Source organism: Chelonia mydas, chromosome 12, assembly GCF_015237465.2.
Source record: "Chelonia mydas isolate rCheMyd1 chromosome 12, rCheMyd1.pri.v2, whole genome shotgun sequence".
NCBI lineage: Eukaryota > Metazoa > Chordata > Testudines > Cheloniidae > Chelonia > Chelonia mydas.
The window spans coordinates 36,677,648-36,697,831 of record NC_051252.2 but is presented as its reverse complement, the minus strand read 5'-3'; the positions used below and the strand labels follow the sequence as shown (position 1 = coordinate 36,697,831).

Sequence of the window (20,184 nt, the reverse complement as noted above, 5' to 3'; positions counted from 1 at the left end):
TCCGTTTCCAGATCTCTTCTATCCTTGTGAAAAGCCTCTCCTAGAAAAGGAGCCGCGAAGCCCCACTAATGATATATGTAGAATAGGAGCAGGGCTGGGCCCTTAGAGGACAATGGCAAAGCTCCCACTGACTTAAATGAGGCAGGATCAGGCCTGACATTCTGCTGGAAAATGTGCCCTAAGGTAAACCTATCTGGTCCTTTTAGACGAAGCTCAGCTGAGCTGCTCAGTTAATAATGGACTTTAGTGTTTAAAATCTAAAACCCCCTGAATGAAATTGGCAAGAAATACTTGGAAGCAGCATGGAAAGGAGAGGACCAGCTTCTCTAAAATGCCTGTAATCTCCTCCTTGCTTCTTCTGAGTTTTGGCGGAGAGCAAGTGCAGCATCAATTTAACATCTGATACAGTCTGTGTCAGGGGACTGTCTCCTGCCCTTGCAAGAGCAGACTCAATGATCTAATAGGTCTTTTTCTGTCTCTAATAGCTGTGATGCTGTATGAGATGGCAGCACTCCTTGGCCCTGATATTGCAGACAGGGAGGTGGTCTGGCTAGTACTTTTAGCACAAGAAACCTGCCTTCTAGTTTTATGCTACAGTCTTGACTCTGACACTAGCTCATTATGGCTCCAATCCTGGACCACTGAAACGTGGCTAGTCCCGCTATAGTCTGGGGTCTCTGTGATCTTAGGCAATTCACTCCTCATCTATTTGTGACTTTGTTTCCACCACCCCTTGTAAAATGGAAATATTTCCCAACCTTGGTAAAGCACTTTGTCTTGTGCTTCTAAATGGTCATGCTGCAGGGTTCCAGCCGAGCTCCTGCAGGGGTCAGCAAGGGTTTCCCCCACCCCACATGTCTTAAGGTGTTGCCGTAATTTTTTTTTAATCTCCTTCCACTGAAGCATCAGGGATGGCCATGGCCAGAGACGGGTCATTGGATTGTGAGGTGGCACTGTGCATTCTTTCTCTCGGGTGCTTGGCTGGTTGGCTCTCGTTCACGTAGAGTCTAACCAATCACCATATAGGGGGTCGGAAAGGAATTTCCCCCCACGTCAGATTGGCAGTGAGCATGAGTTTGATTTTTTGCCTTCCTCTGCAGCATGTGGTGCAGGTCACTTGCCAGGATTATCTAGGTATATCTCACTTCATCATTTCCCTGCTGTTGTAGGGGTCTCGGGTGCCTCTGTCCTGCCCATTCTCTGCCTATGGCACACAATAGTCTAGTTTCCTTTGGGCTGTAATACTTGGGTCTAGTTTCAGATGCTGGGTTTAGTGTGTGGGTGCTGGCCTGTGCTATACAGGAGATCAGACCAGATGATCTGGTGGTTCCTTCCGGCCTTGAACTCTGACTCTCTGACTTTGAGATCTTCTGAATAAAAGCTTCAGTCTCTGCTATAATAATAATCATTAATAATAAATATTCAAAAAGGGATTGGATACTTCTGTGGATATCTACAATATCCAGAGTTAAACAATTAACAATGACAGATTTTGGAAGTAATATTAAACAGTGTGCTTCAGGCCCCAAGTTTGTCTCTGACTGTTAGGTCTCATTCTGGTCTCTGTGTGGGGCAAATTATCCCACGTCTGCCTAATGCAGGATTCTTAAACCTTCCTCTGAAGCATCTGGGGTTACTCCTCATCAGAGACAGGACACTGGACTAGTCTGATCCTGTCTGCAAATTCCTGTGTTTGTTTGTTATTACCTGGGCCAGACTCCTATTACTTGAGTACCTCTCTGTGCTTTGAATGAAGTAACATGTTATGTGTGTCATTTAGTATTTTGATCATTTTTCTGTTCTGTTTTAATTATTGTTCACTTCTTATCATTATTGTATTTTAAGCATGAACCATACTCACTAAACTTCTAGGCAGCTGGGTGCTTTATAAATAAAGCTATTATTGTAATGAAATTAACAATAATTATTTTAAAATCAGCTTATTAGCAGCAATTAGGTCTTCGCCTTTGGATTCTGTAGGAACCTGAATATTTAAAGAACACTCAGTATTTGTGTTTGTTTCCCACTGACTTTTTAAAATGCTACAACAAGCCATTTATGGGAACAAAATAACTTGAGAGCTGACACTTCCATGGCACTTCTGCCATCCAGGATATGAACAGCTCTCATGTAAATTTGTCCTTGTGGGTGGTTGGCTCCTTGCAGCATTAAGAAAACCTGTGGAAAAACATCAATGTAAATAGCAATACAACACAGACACTAGATTCTGCAAGCACCCTTAATGGCAATATGCAGCGTTAGTTTAAAACAGATTGCCTCTACATTAAGGAAAATGGGTCACATCCTCTTCTCTGTTACATTAACTTCAGGAGGGTTTGAATGGACGTAACTGAGAGCAGAAATTGGTCCTAAATTTGCAGACATACAAGGTAAATGTGGGCCCTCCACCCAACATTCCTGTTCCATCTCTACTGAACCCACCCATTTACACCTTTAGTTTATAGGATTTACAGGGCAAGGACTTAATTTCATTCTCTGGCTTTTGGGGGTCGGGGGTAGGTATTTTGTATTTTCTTATAACAACACTTAAAGCCTTTTGTTTGTAGATCTCCGAGCATTCGACAAAAGCAGCATTATAAGTATCACTATCTCCATTTCATAGATGAGGAAACTGAGTCATGGAGATGTTAAGGGTCTTAAGCCAGGCTAAACATGGCAGAGTGAAGTATGGAACCCAGGCCTCCTGACTCCAAGCCTCATCTCCCATTCACTGAACCAATCTGCCCCTTGGGTGGTGATGAGTCACTCCTGTGCTAGGCTCCAGCCAATCCAAAAGCCAGGAACTGGTCTTGTGACTCCCAGACCAGGTATTGAAGCTTCACAGGAGGAACAGCAGCTCAGTCTGCTCAACACCACTCTGGGGCTTGGAACTCATTCCTGCCTGATAGTGGCAACAGACTCCCCAAACCTTAGTCCTGCTCCAGCCTTGCACCAACCCCACCCTCGCCTCCTAGGCCTGACCATCCCCAGGACAGTTTCCGACACCTCCATCTTTTTTCTTACTGGTTGCAAAGCACTCTAGACCTCTATGGCAGTCTTCCAAAACAGTCATGAAAATTTGCTAGCCCAGGCACAAAATCAAATTGCTCACCCGTGCTTAGTGAAAATACAAATGATATTGCACTTACCCATCAAATAAATTATTCACCCCAGGCATGTGGACAAGGAGAACTTTGGAAGACTGATATTGATGATAATCCTTTTGGTTTGGGATGGCTGTGTGGATGTAAGTGGTTTATAAGGCATACAAATTATTGGGGCCCAAACAACCTCAGATGTTTGCCCCGAGACTTCAAATACCAGAGTCCCATATAAATCCTGCTAAAATCACCTACATATGGTACATAAGCATTCTTGCAGTTAGCCTTTGGTTTTCTTTTGGTCATTTATCCTGCCCTAGTGTTTGTGGTATGATAACAGATGGAGAGAGAATACACTGAGAAATATTTCTTATTGCATGAAGCATCCTACGCTGAGTTTATGATGGAGCACGTTCTCTGGAGTTAAAAGAATGTTCACTTGATTTATGCAAACTATTCACCCCCAGGTTGTTGGCTTGTGTGGGGTTCGTTAAAGAGAGACCTGGAAGAGCTACATGGACCCTTTTGTAAGTGTCCCGCTAAGAATGGAGGAGTAGATATTCTCAGCATGGGCTTGGTGAGACATGTGCCCATTCAGCACAGTGCTACTGTCTCTCTCCAAGGTCCTGAAGAGAGACAAGCCAGTCTTCAGAGACTAGATTGATTGAGCTGTGGGTTTTTTCCCCTTGAGGTTTGGCGAGGGTAATTCAAATTGTGAACGTCAGTCAGGCCTAGTCACTACTGTATCACTTAGCTATTTTAAGAGGGTGCTGGTTCTTGGTATTCTTTACCCAACGCTGCCTCAATTTCCAAATATAAAGTAGCTAAAATCGAGATGGGTAGGAAAGAAAATAGCTTTTAAGGCTATTTTTTTAGCAGCCATTTTTAGGCCTGAGATTGGCAACATTTAATTTGATATTTGCTTAATTTCCCTAACCCCACCTCTTAGTAACCATTGTTTTAGCAACTAAGAAAGAATCTGCTTCAAAATACAAAGCTTTTCCTGCTAGTTGGTGTTTGTTTGTTTTTAAAGGATTTCTGTACTTTATTTTCTACTTGATTTGTGGTTTGGTTCTTTTTTATAATTTCTCTCCCTCCCCTCCCCCCCGCCCCCCAGTTCAACTTGGGGGAAATTGTTTAACGTTTTAACCAAGCTGTACTGAGGTTTCAATTCAGTAAAGAACTCAATGGAACAATTCACTTGCTTAAAGTTGTGCCTACAGTAATTTTCCTTGATGAATCAAGGCCTATGCCTTCAAAAGATTTCTGATCAGTAGCTCCGTAAACAGCAGATCTGATTCACATCTCCATTAATCCAGTTGTATGGTAGTATAACTCCAGTGAAGTGACGCTGGTGTAAAACTGGAGTAACCCAGTGGTAAATCAGGCCCAGTATCAGAATTCGACATAAAGCAAACAGTAAATCATTCATCAGAAGCCTGTTTATGAATGGGCATAAGTAGGAGTCTGGGCTAGAGGGCAGGAAGGGTTTGGATTCAGAGGAGTTGGGGTGTGATATCTTTGCAAAATATGGTTTGTGTGGGAGTTATATCTATGGGACTGTGCATGGAAGTGAGTGTATCTGTATGCAGCAGGGGTGTGTGTGTGTGTAAATGTCAGTGTGATATGAGGAAGGGTGTGTTTGCAATGCACATGGTGGGTGCATGTTACATGCATGTGGTTCTTTGTTTGTGGGACATAATTATGTGGTCTGAGTGGATGTGTCAGGGAGACTGTGAGCATCTGTATGGGGCTGAGGGACTATGTGGGTATGTATGGCAAGACTGAGCATGTGCCTGGTGATGAGTGTGTCTGTGGGAGGTGTGAGAGTCTGCGATCTGCATACGGGGGATGTGTGTGAGAGACAGGTGTGAGAACAATGTGTGTGTTGGGCAGGGGGAAGACACATGTCTGTGAGCAGGACAGGAAGAGTGACTGGTGGAAACAAAACTGAATTCTTTGCATGCCATATCCTAAGTCCAAGCAAAATGCACAATACATTTGTGCATTATTCCATGCAAAATACGGCTTCCCAAAGTCAGCACTGGCAGGGATTGCTGTAGTTGTGAGACTTTTGCTGATTCTTTGCTGCTTTTCTATCTACTGTTGAAGAAGTAAAATTTTGAGTCAAAACCCCTCATTCACTAGCATCCTGTTTTCCAATCCCTGCTACCCATTTAGTGATCCCTCATTTAGCACCAGTTGATTTACCATACAATGCAAGGGACTGAAGTTTAGCATTGGTGGCAAGCAACAGATGATGGGACAATGATTGCAATGCACCTGAAAGTGACTAAACTAATAATTTGGCTAGATTAATGAGATGCACATAATTTCCAATAGCTGCCTTTTTCTTATGATAGCCAGACAATTATTCTTTCAATATAATGACTGCACACATCTGGACCCAATTATCCAAATGCATGATGATCATTTAGAATTAGCGCCAGGAAGCCGGGAGATGCCAGATCTGGCCTTTTTGCCCAGACAGAGTGGCGACATCCATTCAGGAAGGGACCATGGCTTCTTGGTACCCAGGGATGCTGGAGCAGAGTTCACCTAAGTGTGATTTCTGTTGGGTTCATTTGTCCCAAGGTGAGCATCAGAATGAGATGTTATGAGGAGCTGTGCTTTGAAAAGAGTACAACCAGTTCACTGGAGTGTACATTTTGTGCTTTGTATTTTCTCTTGGTAATTGCAGGCCTAACCATAGGTACCACTTTATGTAGTTATCTATCACATCCTTTTCCCTACCCTTATAATTGAAATAATTTTGCTACAGATGCCATCCTTCTTTTTTACCTAGCAATTTTCTTAACCCTTCCTAAAATAAGACACTTTTTTTTTTTTTAAATCCCAAGCTCAGACTAGATGGGGATGAAAGCTTTGTTTCCAGCAGGTTCTTGAGAACTAAGAATTGCTCCTAGTCTGCCCCCAGTTGGGGTCTGGTGCCCTTACTTCTCAAAGAACTGTTCTGCTGCAATTAGTCACGGGCATGCATTGCTGGTGACTGCATATTCTGCATGCATGCACGCTCGGCCAGTCTGGTGACATGCAGTTCGCAGAGCCATGTAGTTTGAGACTTTTACAGCCTGACTTCAGTCTGTCTCTACTGAAAATGTTGTTTATCAAGGCCTAGATGTCACGAGGGGCATAGAAAGGCAGTACTGTGGTCACGTGCATACAGAAGCTGTCCAGATCCTGTCCTAGCATTTCAAGTGCATAAGAAAAAAATCATTTCCAAACCTAGATTACCTCTGCACAGAAGATTATCAGTATTTAAAGATTGCTTCACAACACAAACCAAACAGATTTAAAATGGGCTCCTGATTCTTTCCCAGCTATGTGAAGCAGAAGGCTGCAATTGTATTTTCTTTTGGGGAAGACCCTAGCAGTGCATAATTATTACTTTTAAATAGATCATTCTGTTTCTTTTTGGAAAAACTAAAAGCTGTTTCAGGTAACATTTAATATTGCCTTCTTATCTTATCACAAAGCAGTGAGCTCTGTTTTCCAGAGACATGCCTTGCAAGAAGAGCTTTTTCCCAGCTTCCAGGAAGACACAAAATCGCAATGTTTATGAGACCTATCTCAGTCTGAGAGTTCTGGAAAAGAACACCATTGGAAAGCCCAGTTTTGATAGACACACACCCAACAAAAACAACAGGCCAGCCTCGTTAATTCCATTGGCTTCTAGCAGATAGGCCTGATTATTCTTATGGTGGCAGTTTAGATTAGATGGAATGATACAGCCACTTGCAGCAGAAATACAGCTGTTCGGCCTTAAAGCCTGTTAGTCTGACAATTTTTGATCACCCTCACTGAGTTTTCTTGTTTTTATTTAATCCTCATTTCCCCTCAACATTTTATTAAGCCATGCTGAGAGAAGAGCTCTTTCTATCCCTCTGAGCCCCTACAAAATGCATTAAGCTGTAGTGAAATAGGAGCATAAGAACCCTGTTTGAATGAAATTATCTTGCCCAGTATTATCAAGTGTAGGTTTGCATTTGGAGGGGACAGGAAGGCGATACATGGATGTAAAGATCTGACCCTTGCTGAGAGCATTTGCCATCTGTTTCTTATAGCTAGAGTTTCAAATATCTGTACAAGATCTCGCAGCAGTGCAATGTCCATTCTATCCATGGCTGCTTTGCAGGCTTGGTGGAGATCCTACAGGTTATGGTGGTGCAGTAATGACTCTGAATCCAACTTGGCCTATCTCCTTTCAACTTGGCTAAACTGCCTCCTGCTTTCCCGCATTAGATCTTTGTCCCTCTTGCTCCCATACCCTCCTCTGAAAAGCTTTGGTCATCTAAGTAGGGAGAAAAAGCTTAGAGCCCCGTTGAACATATGAGGCAGCTTGTGGCAAACGCTGGGATAATGCCATGCTGGGCTGGTTTTCCTGTACTCTGTAGGAAACTGGTATGATCATCACTTGCTCCCAACTAGCAGGCTGCAAACTCTGAGAGTTCAGCCCAGGCAAAGGGTCCCTCTTATGGGGGAGGCAGGGGAGATTTCTTCTAACCTTTTATTTCCTTTTATCACGGCTTGAGCCGGCTCAGAAGATACTAACACATCACCTACCTCCATCCGAGTAGGTCTCTGTCCCGTAGCCGTCCTGTAATCCATTGCTCCAGGTGCCTTCATATTTGGCCCCATTGCCAGTGCATTCACGGACCCCGTATCGTCCCTTAAATCCATGAGTCCACTCTCCTTTGTACACCCACTTCCCCTTGCTCTCCACACCGATGCCATGGCGCTTGCCCTGTGCCCAGGTGCCCTGGTAAGTGTTGCCACTGGGCCAGGTGTAGACCCCCAGCACCTCAAAGCCGTGACTCCAGGAGCCGGTATACTCGCCTTGACCCTTCGGGCCGGTACAGATTCCGTGGCCGTGAGCCTTTCCGTCCTCCCAGCCTCCACAATAGGAGCCTCCATCGTCAAAATTAAACCTTCCCCCACTGGACATGCATGTAATTCGGTTTGCAAAGCCCCCAGAAGGTGAAAAAAGAAAATGGCAAAAAAACCTGAATTATTATTTAATCAAATCTGAATGGTGCACCAGGTCCAGCGTGCTGCTTCAGTCAATTTCTTGGGGTTATTCATCCTCTAGGAGGATCCTCAGGATCAGTCCCTTCTTCTCCTGCTGTGGAAACAGTATCACACCAAAAAAAAAAGGGGGGGAGAGAGGGCGTGGGGGGAAATAGCAGCAAGAACAGCAGCAGCTGGAGGGTTTTGGTGCAAACGACTCCACCTAAAAATCATCCAAGGCAGAGCCCAGGAAAGGGAAATAAAGGGGGAGGGGGAGAAGAAAGTGGCGGGGGGGGGGGGGAGACTAACTGCCAACAATTTTTTTTTTTTTTAAATAATCCTTCTCAAATCAGAAGACACCCAGGGCCTCAGCCCCCTGCCTGTGACCTCCAGCGGGGGCTGCCCGCTGCTGCTGCTGACTCGCGCGCCCCAGCCCCGGCAGAGGCGGCGGCAGCATAGTGGAGGCTCGTGGCTCAGCAGCAATGCAGTGTCTGTGTCTCCCCGTCTCACGCTCGCGCTCACACACACACACACACACACACACACACACACACTCCTCACCCTAGGAAACAACGGGAGCTGCTCTGATTCCTTCCCCCCGCAAACCTCACGCCGTTCGGCCTCCGCTCGGTTTTTGGACTAAGTCCCGCATCTTGGTGCAAAGATGCTTTCAGCAATGGGAAGGATGGGGTGGGGGGAGAAGGATCTGGAGGGAGGGGGGGGTCTCTTTTTTTTTGTATCTCCAGTCTGGGGCGGGGGGGGAAGAGGGGTCGTCTTGCTTCCCCCGCTCTCCCTTCGGTCCCCTTCTTCCTGTCTTCCTAGTGGTTATAAATCTTGCTTATTAAGGAGAACAGCTCCTAGGCGGGCTGCTCTCGATTCCATGCTCAGCCCGGATTTAAAGAGACAGGAACTGCGTAATGTGGAGACTCCCAGAAGAGAGCTCTCCCACCAGATGCTTAACCCACTACCTCCTTGGGCACAGCGGGCTTATCTGAGACAAAACAGGCTGCCGGGTTAGCCTGCGGCGGGGTGATGATTAATGGCAGGCTGGAATCTGTCAGCCCAGGACCTAGAGGAAAAACAAACCCTCTGCCTTGTCTCCTTTATTTATTGCTGCCTCTCCATTCCTCACCTACCCCTCTCCCCATATTTAATTGCTGGCTAGTCTGTGCTTCTGGACCCTGCTTAAAAGAAAGGAGAGTCGATTTATCTTAATGTTATGGGGCCAAACATATTGTTAACCCCCCCCTGCCAAGCCTTGGGGCAAAAACTGCCTTTGGTAGCGGGCCAAGCACACTGATGGTGCAAAAAGACATTATTAATTAACTATAGGTGGTGGTGGTTGTTTAATGCATACACCAGAGTCTGAGCTGTGTTCATAAACCATCTGCCATTCTGTCCAATTCCTATTAAAGTTGTCTCACTCCTAAACCCCATTTTACTTCACGGCCATCCTTCCCCCACAAAGACATGCAAGAGAGCAAAGAGCCAGCAACAAGCACACACCAGGATGCTACAGGCACTCCTGGAATGATTTTACAGGCTAGAAAATGATAAACATACTGTAGCTACTCCAGAGGATGCTCCTGTGGAGCTGTAGTCACAGCAGCAGTGAATTCCGACCGCATAAGGCTCCAATCCTGAAAAAGCATGTGCTTAATTTAAGCACCTGAGTATTCCCACTGGAGATATGTGTTGAAGTGTTGGCGGGATCAAGGTTTATGTTTTCATGGATTAAAAGCGGGGCTTTGAATTTCAGAGAAAATATTTTTTTTAATATCGTTCACATGAGCTGGACCCTGGGAATCCCGGGGTGGGAGGGAGGGGATCAGCCTCCTTCAGAAAATGTTTGAGATTTTGACTCCTAGCCACGTGTTTGGGTAACTGCATAGTCTTTCCACTTTATTTATTTATTTACTTACTTACTTACTTACTTACTTATTGTTAATTAGTGATGGACTCGTGGCAAGATTATGTTTGGATCTGGACTCAGATCTGAGGCCCCAGTTCAGCAAAAAATTTAAGCAATCTGCTTAACTTTAAGCAAGTGCTTAAGTTCTATTCAAATCCATAGGACTAAGGGGCATATGCTCAAAGACAAATAAATGCTTAAGTGCTCTGCTGAACAGATGGATTGCTGAACTGAGACCTGAATCTGTATTTGCCCAAGGGGAGGTTTCAGATGTAGGATTCCCATTCAGGTCCATCTCTATTAGTAATTTTGCACCCTATCCAGTATAGTAATATATTTTAATGTTTATTACATTCCAGTCTGTAAGAATATATTTGCTTGGTAACCTTTAGCCTCTCATTCCTAATTATTCTAAGTTACTCCTTTGTATTAGAGTAGCATTTAGAGGCCCCAACTAAGATCAAGGCCCCATTGTGTTGGGCACTGTACAGACACACAGCAAGAGACAGTCCCTGGGGCAAAGAACTTGGAACCTAAATAGACAAAGAAGAAAGAGATGCAACCAGTGAGATTGAACAGTTTCCATTGAAACAGTTTTTCAATGGAAAATGTTCAGCACAGTGGAAATTTTCACAAAAGAAATGCCTATTTTCATCAACACTCTTTGGGTTTCCATCAGAAACACAGAAGCTGGAAAATTTTTCAGTTTTTTGGCAACCAAAAGATCACTTTTTGTTTTATTTCCAACAAAAACCCCAAAACAATTCCAAGACAATTTTTGAGGAAAATGAAATTGGTTTAGACTTTGTCACAAATTTTCAAGGGGAAAAAGGAATTTCCTTGCCAGCTCCAGATACAATATAAAAGCAGAGAGATCAGAGTGATGCCCGGCATGCATCACGTCACTTCCATTTTTCCCTCAGCCACTTTAAAGTATCCTCTGTGTATTTTCACGTTAGCCATCTTCTTTTTAAATGTGAGCAGCCACCATTCTACTCCACCAGCTGATTCTAATGAGTCCCATACTCTGTAGAAATCACTTACCAGTGCGTATGCTCATCTGCACCAAAAGCCATGCGTAGCACAACCACTGGATAAATTCACTCTAAACAACATGTACATAAGAACGGCCATACTGGGTCGGTCCATCGAACCCAGTATCCTGTCTTCCAACAGTGGCCAATGCCAGGTGCCCCAGAGGGAATGAACAGAACAGGTAATCATCAAGTGGTCCGTCCCCCGTCATCCATTCCCAGCTTCTGGCAAACAGAGGCTAGGGACCCCATCCCTGCCCATCCTGGCTAATAGCCATTGGTGGACCTATCCTCCCTTAACTTATCTAGTTCATTTTTTTTTTTTAAACCTTGTTGTAGTCTTGGCCTTCACAATATGGGGGGAGGGATAGCTCAGTGGTTTGAGCTTTGGCCTGCTTAAACCCAGAGTTGCGAGTTCAATTTTTGAGGGGGCCATTTAAGGATCTGGGACAAAAATTGGGGATTGGTACTGCTTTGAGCAGGGGGTTGGACTAGATGACCTCCTGAGGTCCCTTCCAATTCTGATATTCTATGATCCTCTGGCAAGGAGTTCCACAGGTTGACTGCATTGTGTGGAAAAAATACTTCCTTTTGTTTGTTTTTAAACCTGCTGCCTATTAATTTCATTTGGTGACCCCAGTTCTTGTGTTACAAGAAGAAGTAAATAACACTTCCTTATTTACTTCCTCTACACCAATCATGATTTTATAGACCTCTATCATATCCCCCCTTAGCTGTTTATTTTCTAAGCTGAAAAGTCCCAGTCTTATTAAGCTCTCGTTATATGGCAGCCGTTCCATACCTCTAATCATTTTTGTTGCCCTTTTCTGAACCTTTTCCAATTCAAATAGATCTTTTTTTGAGATGGGGCGACCACATCTGCACGCAGTATTCAAGATGTGACTGCACCATGGATTTATATAGAGGCAATATATTTTCTGTCTTTTTTTATCTGTCCCTTTCTTAATGATTCTCAACACCGTTTGCTTTTTTGACTGCTGCTGCACATTGAATCGATGTTTTCAGAGAACTCTCAATGACAATGACTCCAAGATCTCATTCTTGAATGGTAAAAGCTAATTTAGACCCCATCGTTTTATATGTATAGTTGGGATTAAAAAACATTTAATGAAACCTTGTTTAAAAAAATCAAGATGGAATTGCATTTCAAAAGCAATCAGTAATCTATTAATACTGCACTCAGACAAATTTAGGCCAAATAAATATTGCAGGGAGTTTATAGGTGCGAGGTTTAGTGATGAGGTTGTTCCTGTAGCTAGGCCATTCGGCATGCTTTCTGATTTTAAAACTGAATATTATTTTAGGTGCAGCACCCCCAGTGGCCTCAGTGCTAGGGGCAATTTCTACCTTCATTTATTTCCCTGTCATTCTCAATCTATAGTTGCAGAAGATGAGGCCAATGGGAAGGGCATTGGGTAAATGTTTTATTTCCATATTGTGACATCGCTGGTCATTGTTTTTACTTGTTGTTGGTGCCGTTGGATGAGCAGCACATAGTGCACCGTAGTTGCTTTTGGGGCGAGGCATCATTAAAGAATGACGAATGCTCACTTCATGGCTATTTCTGCCCCTCATCTGTTAGCACATCACTCTGTAGCTGGTGAAGATCAGTGACACATCTACACAACGAAACCTATCTTGCTCATTAACCCCGTGAGGGATTTAGACTAAATGAAGTCCAGATCCAGTCCAAGGAAAGCTCGCCCCTTTGCAACCAATGCCCCTTGCTAAATTGCTTGCAACACTCCTGACTCCCTATCCTGTCCATGCTGCCTCTGGCTCCCCCTCCTTTGACTCTGTGGGTCTCAATGCCCTATCCCAGTCCCAGGCCCTGATCTGTGGAGGCTTCCTTAATCCATCCCCAGCCTTATCCTGAAGCTAGCAGAAGAGCAGCAGAAAGCCTGGAAGGCAGTGTAACCATGGGGGCGGGGGCCGCTGGTTGGAAGGCAGGGGTTCCACCAATGGGGAGATGGCCTCTTTGCAAATTTGTTGTGGAGCAGTGCTCTCTAGTGACTTTCTTCACAGCTCTGCCCGAGGAGCTGGGGAGACATGGCTGGTGTGGGAGCATTACTGCATGGGTCCGTTGGCCAAAAACACATGAGGGCAGGGCACAGATGCTGTTTGTGGCCCTGAGTCTCTGTGACCTGGGAGGAGTCATTGAAGCCTCTTTCTGTTAGATCACTTCCCACTCCCAGCAGTCCACAGGCCGTGTAAGATGATGACTGATCCGGCCATCTTGCCGGGGGTGGGGGTAGCAAAACTACCGATGAAGTTAATTAGAGAGACAAGGTGAGTGAGGTACAACTTCTGCTGGTGAGAGAGAGAGGCTTTCAAGCCATAGCTCTGTGTAAGCTCAAAAACTGTCTCTCTCACCAACAGAAGTTGGTCCAATAAAATATATTACTTCACCCACCTTGTCTTTCTAATATCCTGGGACCGACACAACTGTAACTACACTGCAGGCTGAAGTCAACGTCCGTTTCACCTGCCTAAATGCTGCCGTATCAGGCCCAGAGTGGGTATATTTCTTGAATACCAGGAATTATTTACTGGATCAACTTCTGTTTGTGAGAGAGACATGCTTTTGAACTCCACAGAGCTTTTCTTCAGGTCTGGGAAAGGTACTCAGAGTGTAACTTGAAAGCTCGTCTCTTTCACCAACAGAAGTTGGTCCAATAAAAAATATTTACCTCACTCATCTTTTGTCTCTGGGACCAACAGAGCTGCAGCAACACTGCAAACAGGAATTATTTTGGCATTCATTTGGTCAAATCTTGACACATTTCCCCAGTATATTAAAGGGGACAGTTATTAACTCAAGGTAGTGGGTTTCCACTTACACTAATCATCTTATCTTGGATTAATTAAATAGTAAATAGATAAATTAAAAAAAATTTTATTTTAATGAAATAGAATAATAAAAAATGAAATAGAATAATACAATACAACAAAAAGCCAAGAAGCATGTGATAACCAGCTTCCAATGGATCAACCAGGTGAGCAGGGGTAAGGGGAGACTACCCAAAGCTCAGGCAGGATATAAAATGCAAAAAGCAAAACCCACAGTGGTAAAGGATCACCTGCTTCTGTTGTGCCATGTTTACAAATGACCAGGGGTTCCTATTGTGCTGGGAGGAGACATGTTTCACATCATTTCAGTGCTGTTCTTTGTGTGTCTGGAGCCAGCATGGCCTCTGTCAATAACAACATGTGAACAGAGGAGAAGTCACTCTGCAGTTTGCTCTTGCTTTTGGCAAACAGGTTTTGTGGCATGGGGGTTGGGGCTCACCTGTCATTACTAGCTTTCTGTTACAAATCAGTTCAAGGTAATGCAGTTACACCTCTGCAAATGGGAAAATACCTTTAATTTAATTTAATTTAATTTAATTTAATTTCATGTGAGCAATAGCCAGTGTGATGTCGTATTGACTGAATACTGGGGGTTTTGGGTTTTTTTTTTTTTTTAGCAGTTTTAGTATTTTATTCAGACTCATAAATTCTAAATCCAGAAGGGACCACTGAGAAAATCTGTTCTGACTCCTGCATAACACTAACTGTAGAACTTCCTCAGATTTAGCTAGAGCAGATCTTTCAGAAGGACGTCTAATCTAGATTTTCAAATCGCCAATCCCAGAGAAGCTTTCTAATATCTGTTTTTTCCCTGGTATCTTCAAACCATTAGCATCATTTGTGCCTTGTGGAAAATATTAGAAGACATGTTTTAGAAACAGATCCTCAGATGTATTATATTTTCTGTGTTTTCTTGTGTCCCCGATAACTGGGAAATCTTTAGCGTGTGATCCTACACTTAAAAGTGACTCTGTAAAGACAGAATTGTGAGGATCCATGTTGGTTGTGTCTCATATGCTATAGATCAGATAAGCTGCCCTTAAAAGTGAAAGTGTTTTTTCTAACTTCAGGCTCCTGCTGGGATCTGAAAGTCAAGCTGGGGTCTTTCCTTCTCACTCCCTGAAATAAAGATTCTGTGAGCCAAACTCTGTTCTCAGTTATCCCTGTGGAACTCCATTGTCTTCAGATTGCACCCTCTGCTATGTGTGTGCAACACTAGTATATTTAGTGGGGTTACACAGTTGTAACTAATTGTAAACAAGGTCCTCATTCACTTTCAGGGTATGTTTATGTGGGAACAATGGGGTGTGCTTGCAGCTCAAGTAGTCATACCTGAGCTAGCTTTCATCCAACTAGCTCAGGTACTGGAGCCGAGAAGCCGTTGCAATGCATACTCCAGCATGGGCTGTACAAGCCCACCTGGAACCCTAGGTGATGATTTGTGGGACAGGCCCACACTGAAGCTCGCTGCTGCAGCTTTGCTGTTCAGGTAGCTGTGCTAGCTAAGTTAAAGCTAGCATGGGTATGGCTACTCGAGCTGCAGCCACACCCTATCACTGCAGTATAGACGGACTCTGATTTGGTAACCCTTCACGCTTACTGCTTTTTAAGCCATAGTGTGCAGATCTTATAGTATATTAAGCCTTTGCTCTGCATGGGAAGTTCCCACTAATGTCTACGACCCAAGTGCATGGAATGGGCATTAGATATACACACTGTGGATCAGAGCTATCCATGGGGGAAAAAGGCGGATAATTTTGCTCTTTACATTCAAGGCAAAGTTCTGTCCGTGGGCACTCTCTGTTTAAAAACAAAAAACCCAAACCCAACCTTCCCCAGCAGCAGGGACACCGAGTAGAAGTTAGTTGCCCCTCTTCTGCTCACCCCAGATCTTCAGGGAGGTTGTTCTGTTGACCTTCAGCCATAGGAGCTATGGGGAAGCATTTTGGAATGAGATCAGCAGGACATGTGTGTTTATGCACTTGCACACAATCGCAGACAGATTGTGAAGACCGCTGCTGCATGGGGGGGTCCATGCGTGGACTGCTGCCACTCACAAGACAGGTGTCTATTAAAGTTACTTAGCAGCATACAGGCCTGATTCCTTTCATTTACGCCATAATCAGAGTAACACTAGTGAAGCAATGAAGCTACACCAGTGTCAAACAGATTTCAGTGGGCCTCTGGCCCCTGTGTGCATCCTTTTGAGGACTGCTCAGGCTACATATCCCACCCTGGCTTGAATGTGTTGATCAATCTGAATTGCCTACGTTTTACCAGTTCTAATAACATCAGAATGAAAAATTCCTCTCCGGAGACTTGATTGCTTTTCATTTTAACCTTCTCCCCTCTTTTCCTGTCCCCAGTTGATCATGTTTCATATTCGTTAGGATAACGTCAGCTGCAGTAGTCCCCAAGCTTTCCCTTATCTCTCTGGTCTCTAACTAATCTACCCAAAAGACAACAGGATGATATTGTAACAAGAAGGATTGTTGCTAATCTCCCAGTAGATTACAGGTTAGGAAAGCGATTTGAAATGGTTGGACATTTTATTACTTGAAGGAGGTCACCTGTGAGTCACCAAGTAGCATGTGTCTGTCTTAATGTGTAACCACTTCAGTGCTAGTAATCTCTCCCCAGGTCATGACCTGGGTTTAACCAGAAAGAGAAACTCTGCATGTATTTGGGTTTAATACTGCTTTTCTATGAGCTTTACAGAAAATGGGGAAATGTTTTACACTCTTTGTATCTCCCCCACTCCCCAGTATGTTTGGGGATAGAGGGTTAATGGCCATGATACATGTGTACAATAAATTAGCTTGATTGTTTTCTTTGTGCTGGGCCTGAGCTAAATGCATTTGCTGGTCACTGAATGTATCCCATTAACTTGCTGTGTACAGTGTGTGTCTGTTTATCCAGCCAATTACTTCAAATCTGATCTGCTTTATCCGGGTAAAAATAGAGCCAGTTTCTGTGTAGAAATCAAGAGGCACAAAAACAGCAGCAAAGAAGCTGATCCTGATCAGCTGAGTGCAGAGAGGGCAGGAAGCTTTCTGCTGGTAATTGGAAGTACTTTATAAGGTTGTTTTTTGGTTTTTTTTTAACATATGGCAGAATGAATTGGTTTTTTCTTAGGTCTTTGCTCAATCCAGCACCCTTCAGGCACACTTTGATAAACTGAGTAGGAGAGAGTTGGGAATGGAATGCGGAGCAGTAGAGACCTCATCTGGGCGCTGATGTTTCATGCACTTTCAGAAGTGCCTCGTTTCATTGCAAGCGCTTGCCCTGGGCGAATGCCAGGCCAGTATAAAAAGCTAGTGGCTGTATTAGTTGTAAGAGGAAGCATAGCCTTGAGGTTAAGGCACTAGACTGGGACTCCAGAGATCTCTATTCAATTCCTGGCTCTTCCACAAACTCACTGTGTGACCTTGCGCAAATTACTTAATCTCTCTGTGACTCAGTTCCTTACTCTGTATACTGGGAATAATAGCAATTTTCTGCCTCATAGGGATGGGGTGAGGATAAATTCATTGTAAACTAGGAGGTGCCCATATGCTCTGTTGATGGGCTCCCTATAAATACCAAGATGGGCAGCGGTGTCTTGTAAGGAAAGTAGGAGGTGGGATGGGTGCATTTGCATAGTTATACCCAGAATGCCGTTTCAGCTCCTAGCTATTGCATTGAACTGTATGAACCAGCCAAAAGGTTTGAGGGGCAGCATATGCAATGACTCTTTATTTTGTGTGGCCAACAATTTACTAAGCGACAGGTTTCAGAGTAGCAGCCCTGTTAGTCTGTATCTGCAAAAAGAACGGGAGGACTTGTGGCACCTTAGAGACTAACAAATTTATTAGAGCATAAGCTTTCATGGGCTACAGCCCACTTCATCAGATGCACAGAATGGAACATATAGTAAGAAGATAGATATACATACAGAGAACATGAAAAGGTGGAAGTTGCCATACCAACTCTTAGAGGCTAATTAATTAAGATGAGCTATTATCATCAGGAGAAAAAAAAAACAGAGACTGGGAGTGGCTGGGTCATCAAACATATTGAATCTATTTCCTCATGTTAAGTATCCTCACACCTTCTTGTCAACTGTCTGAAATGGGCCATCTTGATTATCACTACAAAAGTTTTTTTTCCCTCCGGCTGATAATAGCTCATCTTAATTAATTAGCCTCTTAGAGTTAGTATGCAGCTTCCACCTTTTCATATTCTCTGTATGATATATATTATATATATCTTCTTACTGTATGTTCCATTCTATGCATCTGATGAAGTGAGCTGTAGCCCACAAAAGCTTATGCCTCAAATAAATTTGTTAGTCTCTGCCACAAGTCCTCCTGTTTCAATTACCAAGCAGCTCCTGAATGTGAAGTGATTCATATGAATTGTACTTCACCATCACTGGAGAGAGACTTAAAGGACCATAGTCAAGTTGTTTAAGGCAAAAATTCACGTCTTCTTTCACAAAACTCGTCTAAAGAGCAATTGGAATGACTTTAAAGAGAGAGGGTTTTTAAAGGACAGTTTTCATAGGCGTCGTTTGATTTCTATCTATGTGGGGAGGTGCTCCAGTCAGGCTAATAGGCCAAGCATGGGGGGGGGATGGAATTTCACACCTGTCCTGAGGCTTGTAGTTTGTGGGGGCAACACCCTCTTCCCCCCCCTAAGTATGTCCATATTTTTCATTTAAATGCTCTCTTGCAGCATTGATCTTCAACCCATCAGAACAGTGCTAGTGCAAGACACCAAGTGCCTGGGTCTCCAGACTCAGGTTCCCCCAGCTCTAACCATTAGACCAAACCACTTCTCTCTCTTGGCTGCCAGCAGTCAGGCTGGGAATTATGGGGACTGAGGTTCCCGTGCTCTGTGGAGGGAAAGCAGCATTGCTCTTACAGCAGTTGCTGATCAATGCATTGATCCCAGACAGCGAAGCCTTTCCACCATTCAGGAGTAAAGCATCCGATACCGACAGCATCTAGTAGGGGAGGGGATAGAACACAAGGACTGCATCAGCAGGAGAGAACTGGAAGAAAGCTTAGTGCCTGATTATGTGAGCCAGATCTATGATTGTTTGCAGCTAACAGGTGGATTTTTTTTTTTTTAAGGAGGCCACCCCTCCCTCAAACCTTCCCTGATCAAAGCATTCACAGCAAACCCTATACTCCCATTTTAAGTGACTGATTCTGCAGTCTTTGCATGGGAAATGTTCCCCGTGAATGTAGGATGGAGACGCGCATTTAGGACTGGCTCCCAAAGTGCCCGCTGATGCCTGCATGCTGGACATGGGTGTCATGCCTCCAAAGCTGATCAGGGTATTACTGAACTGCTTTGCATCTTGGGGAGGGAAAACTGAAAAGGTGTGGGGGTTGGTTACATTCAAGTCACCATCTGAAATACTAACCTACTGCAGCCACCGTCTTTCTCCAGTACCCTTGAGCTGGTTTAGTTTATGTGGATATCAGACTCCCAGCACTAAATGGGAGCACATGCCCCCTCTCTTTCCCCTCAAGCCAGGCATCACTACCCCTTAGGATATAGGGCATCATTTCTCTCCCTTTCGCTTCCCCTCTCCTGTCTGTGATGGAGAAATGTTACTTCTGCTGATCCTACAATGCTGGGTCTATTTCTCTCCTGATCCAGGCCACCATCCCTGGCCTGGCCCACCAGGTGGGCAGAACAGGGAGAGGAGCCCAAGATGGGATTCAGGTGCAGTACAACAGGGCATGGCCTGGGAATTAGCTCCAAGGTGTAGAATGTCTTGGGAGTTGTGGATATGGCTGGTCAGGGGGAGATCTGTTACAGTACCTGTCTCTCTTCCACCCCTTATGACCTTTGCTAGGAATTGTCCCTTCAGGGCCCATCTGGACAGACTTAGGGCCCAGAGTGCATGCCACAGGTTGGGGGGGGGGAGCCCTGAAAGCCTGCAGCGAAGGGCTGTTACCAGCTTTATATCCCTGCTTCCCTCTTTTGTGACACTTCCTTGGGGCATTCAGAACCATAAGTCAAGCCTTAGCATAAGAGGGGTGTCCTGGTGCTATACTGTGTGGCAGCTCCCTGCCAGCCAAACAAACCCCTTAGAATTCTTTCAGTCTTGACTTTGCCTTGCAGATTAACCCTTGGTGTATGTGATGGACTGTCCACCCCACCCTCGTCCTGAAGGGGTTAACAGAGGCCAGATGGGCCAAATAACCTATTAGGCTGAAGGCTGAGAGGAAAGCCATAATTA

General features: G+C 44.3%; 1 protein-coding gene across 1 annotated transcript in view; it reads right to left on the bottom strand.

The window, feature by feature from the left end:
- JPH3 (junctophilin 3) overlaps positions 1-8,985 on the bottom strand; it is a 112,922-nt gene extending 103,937 nt beyond the window's left edge. The window contains exon 1 of the mRNA XM_007059290.4: positions 7,686-8,985. Within this exon, the coding sequence (XP_007059352.2) occupies positions 7,686-8,067 (382 nt within the window). The 5' untranslated portion in view covers positions 8,068-8,985. The remainder of the gene's footprint in view (positions 1-7,685) is intronic.
- Positions 8,986-20,184: the final 11,199 nt, after the last annotated feature.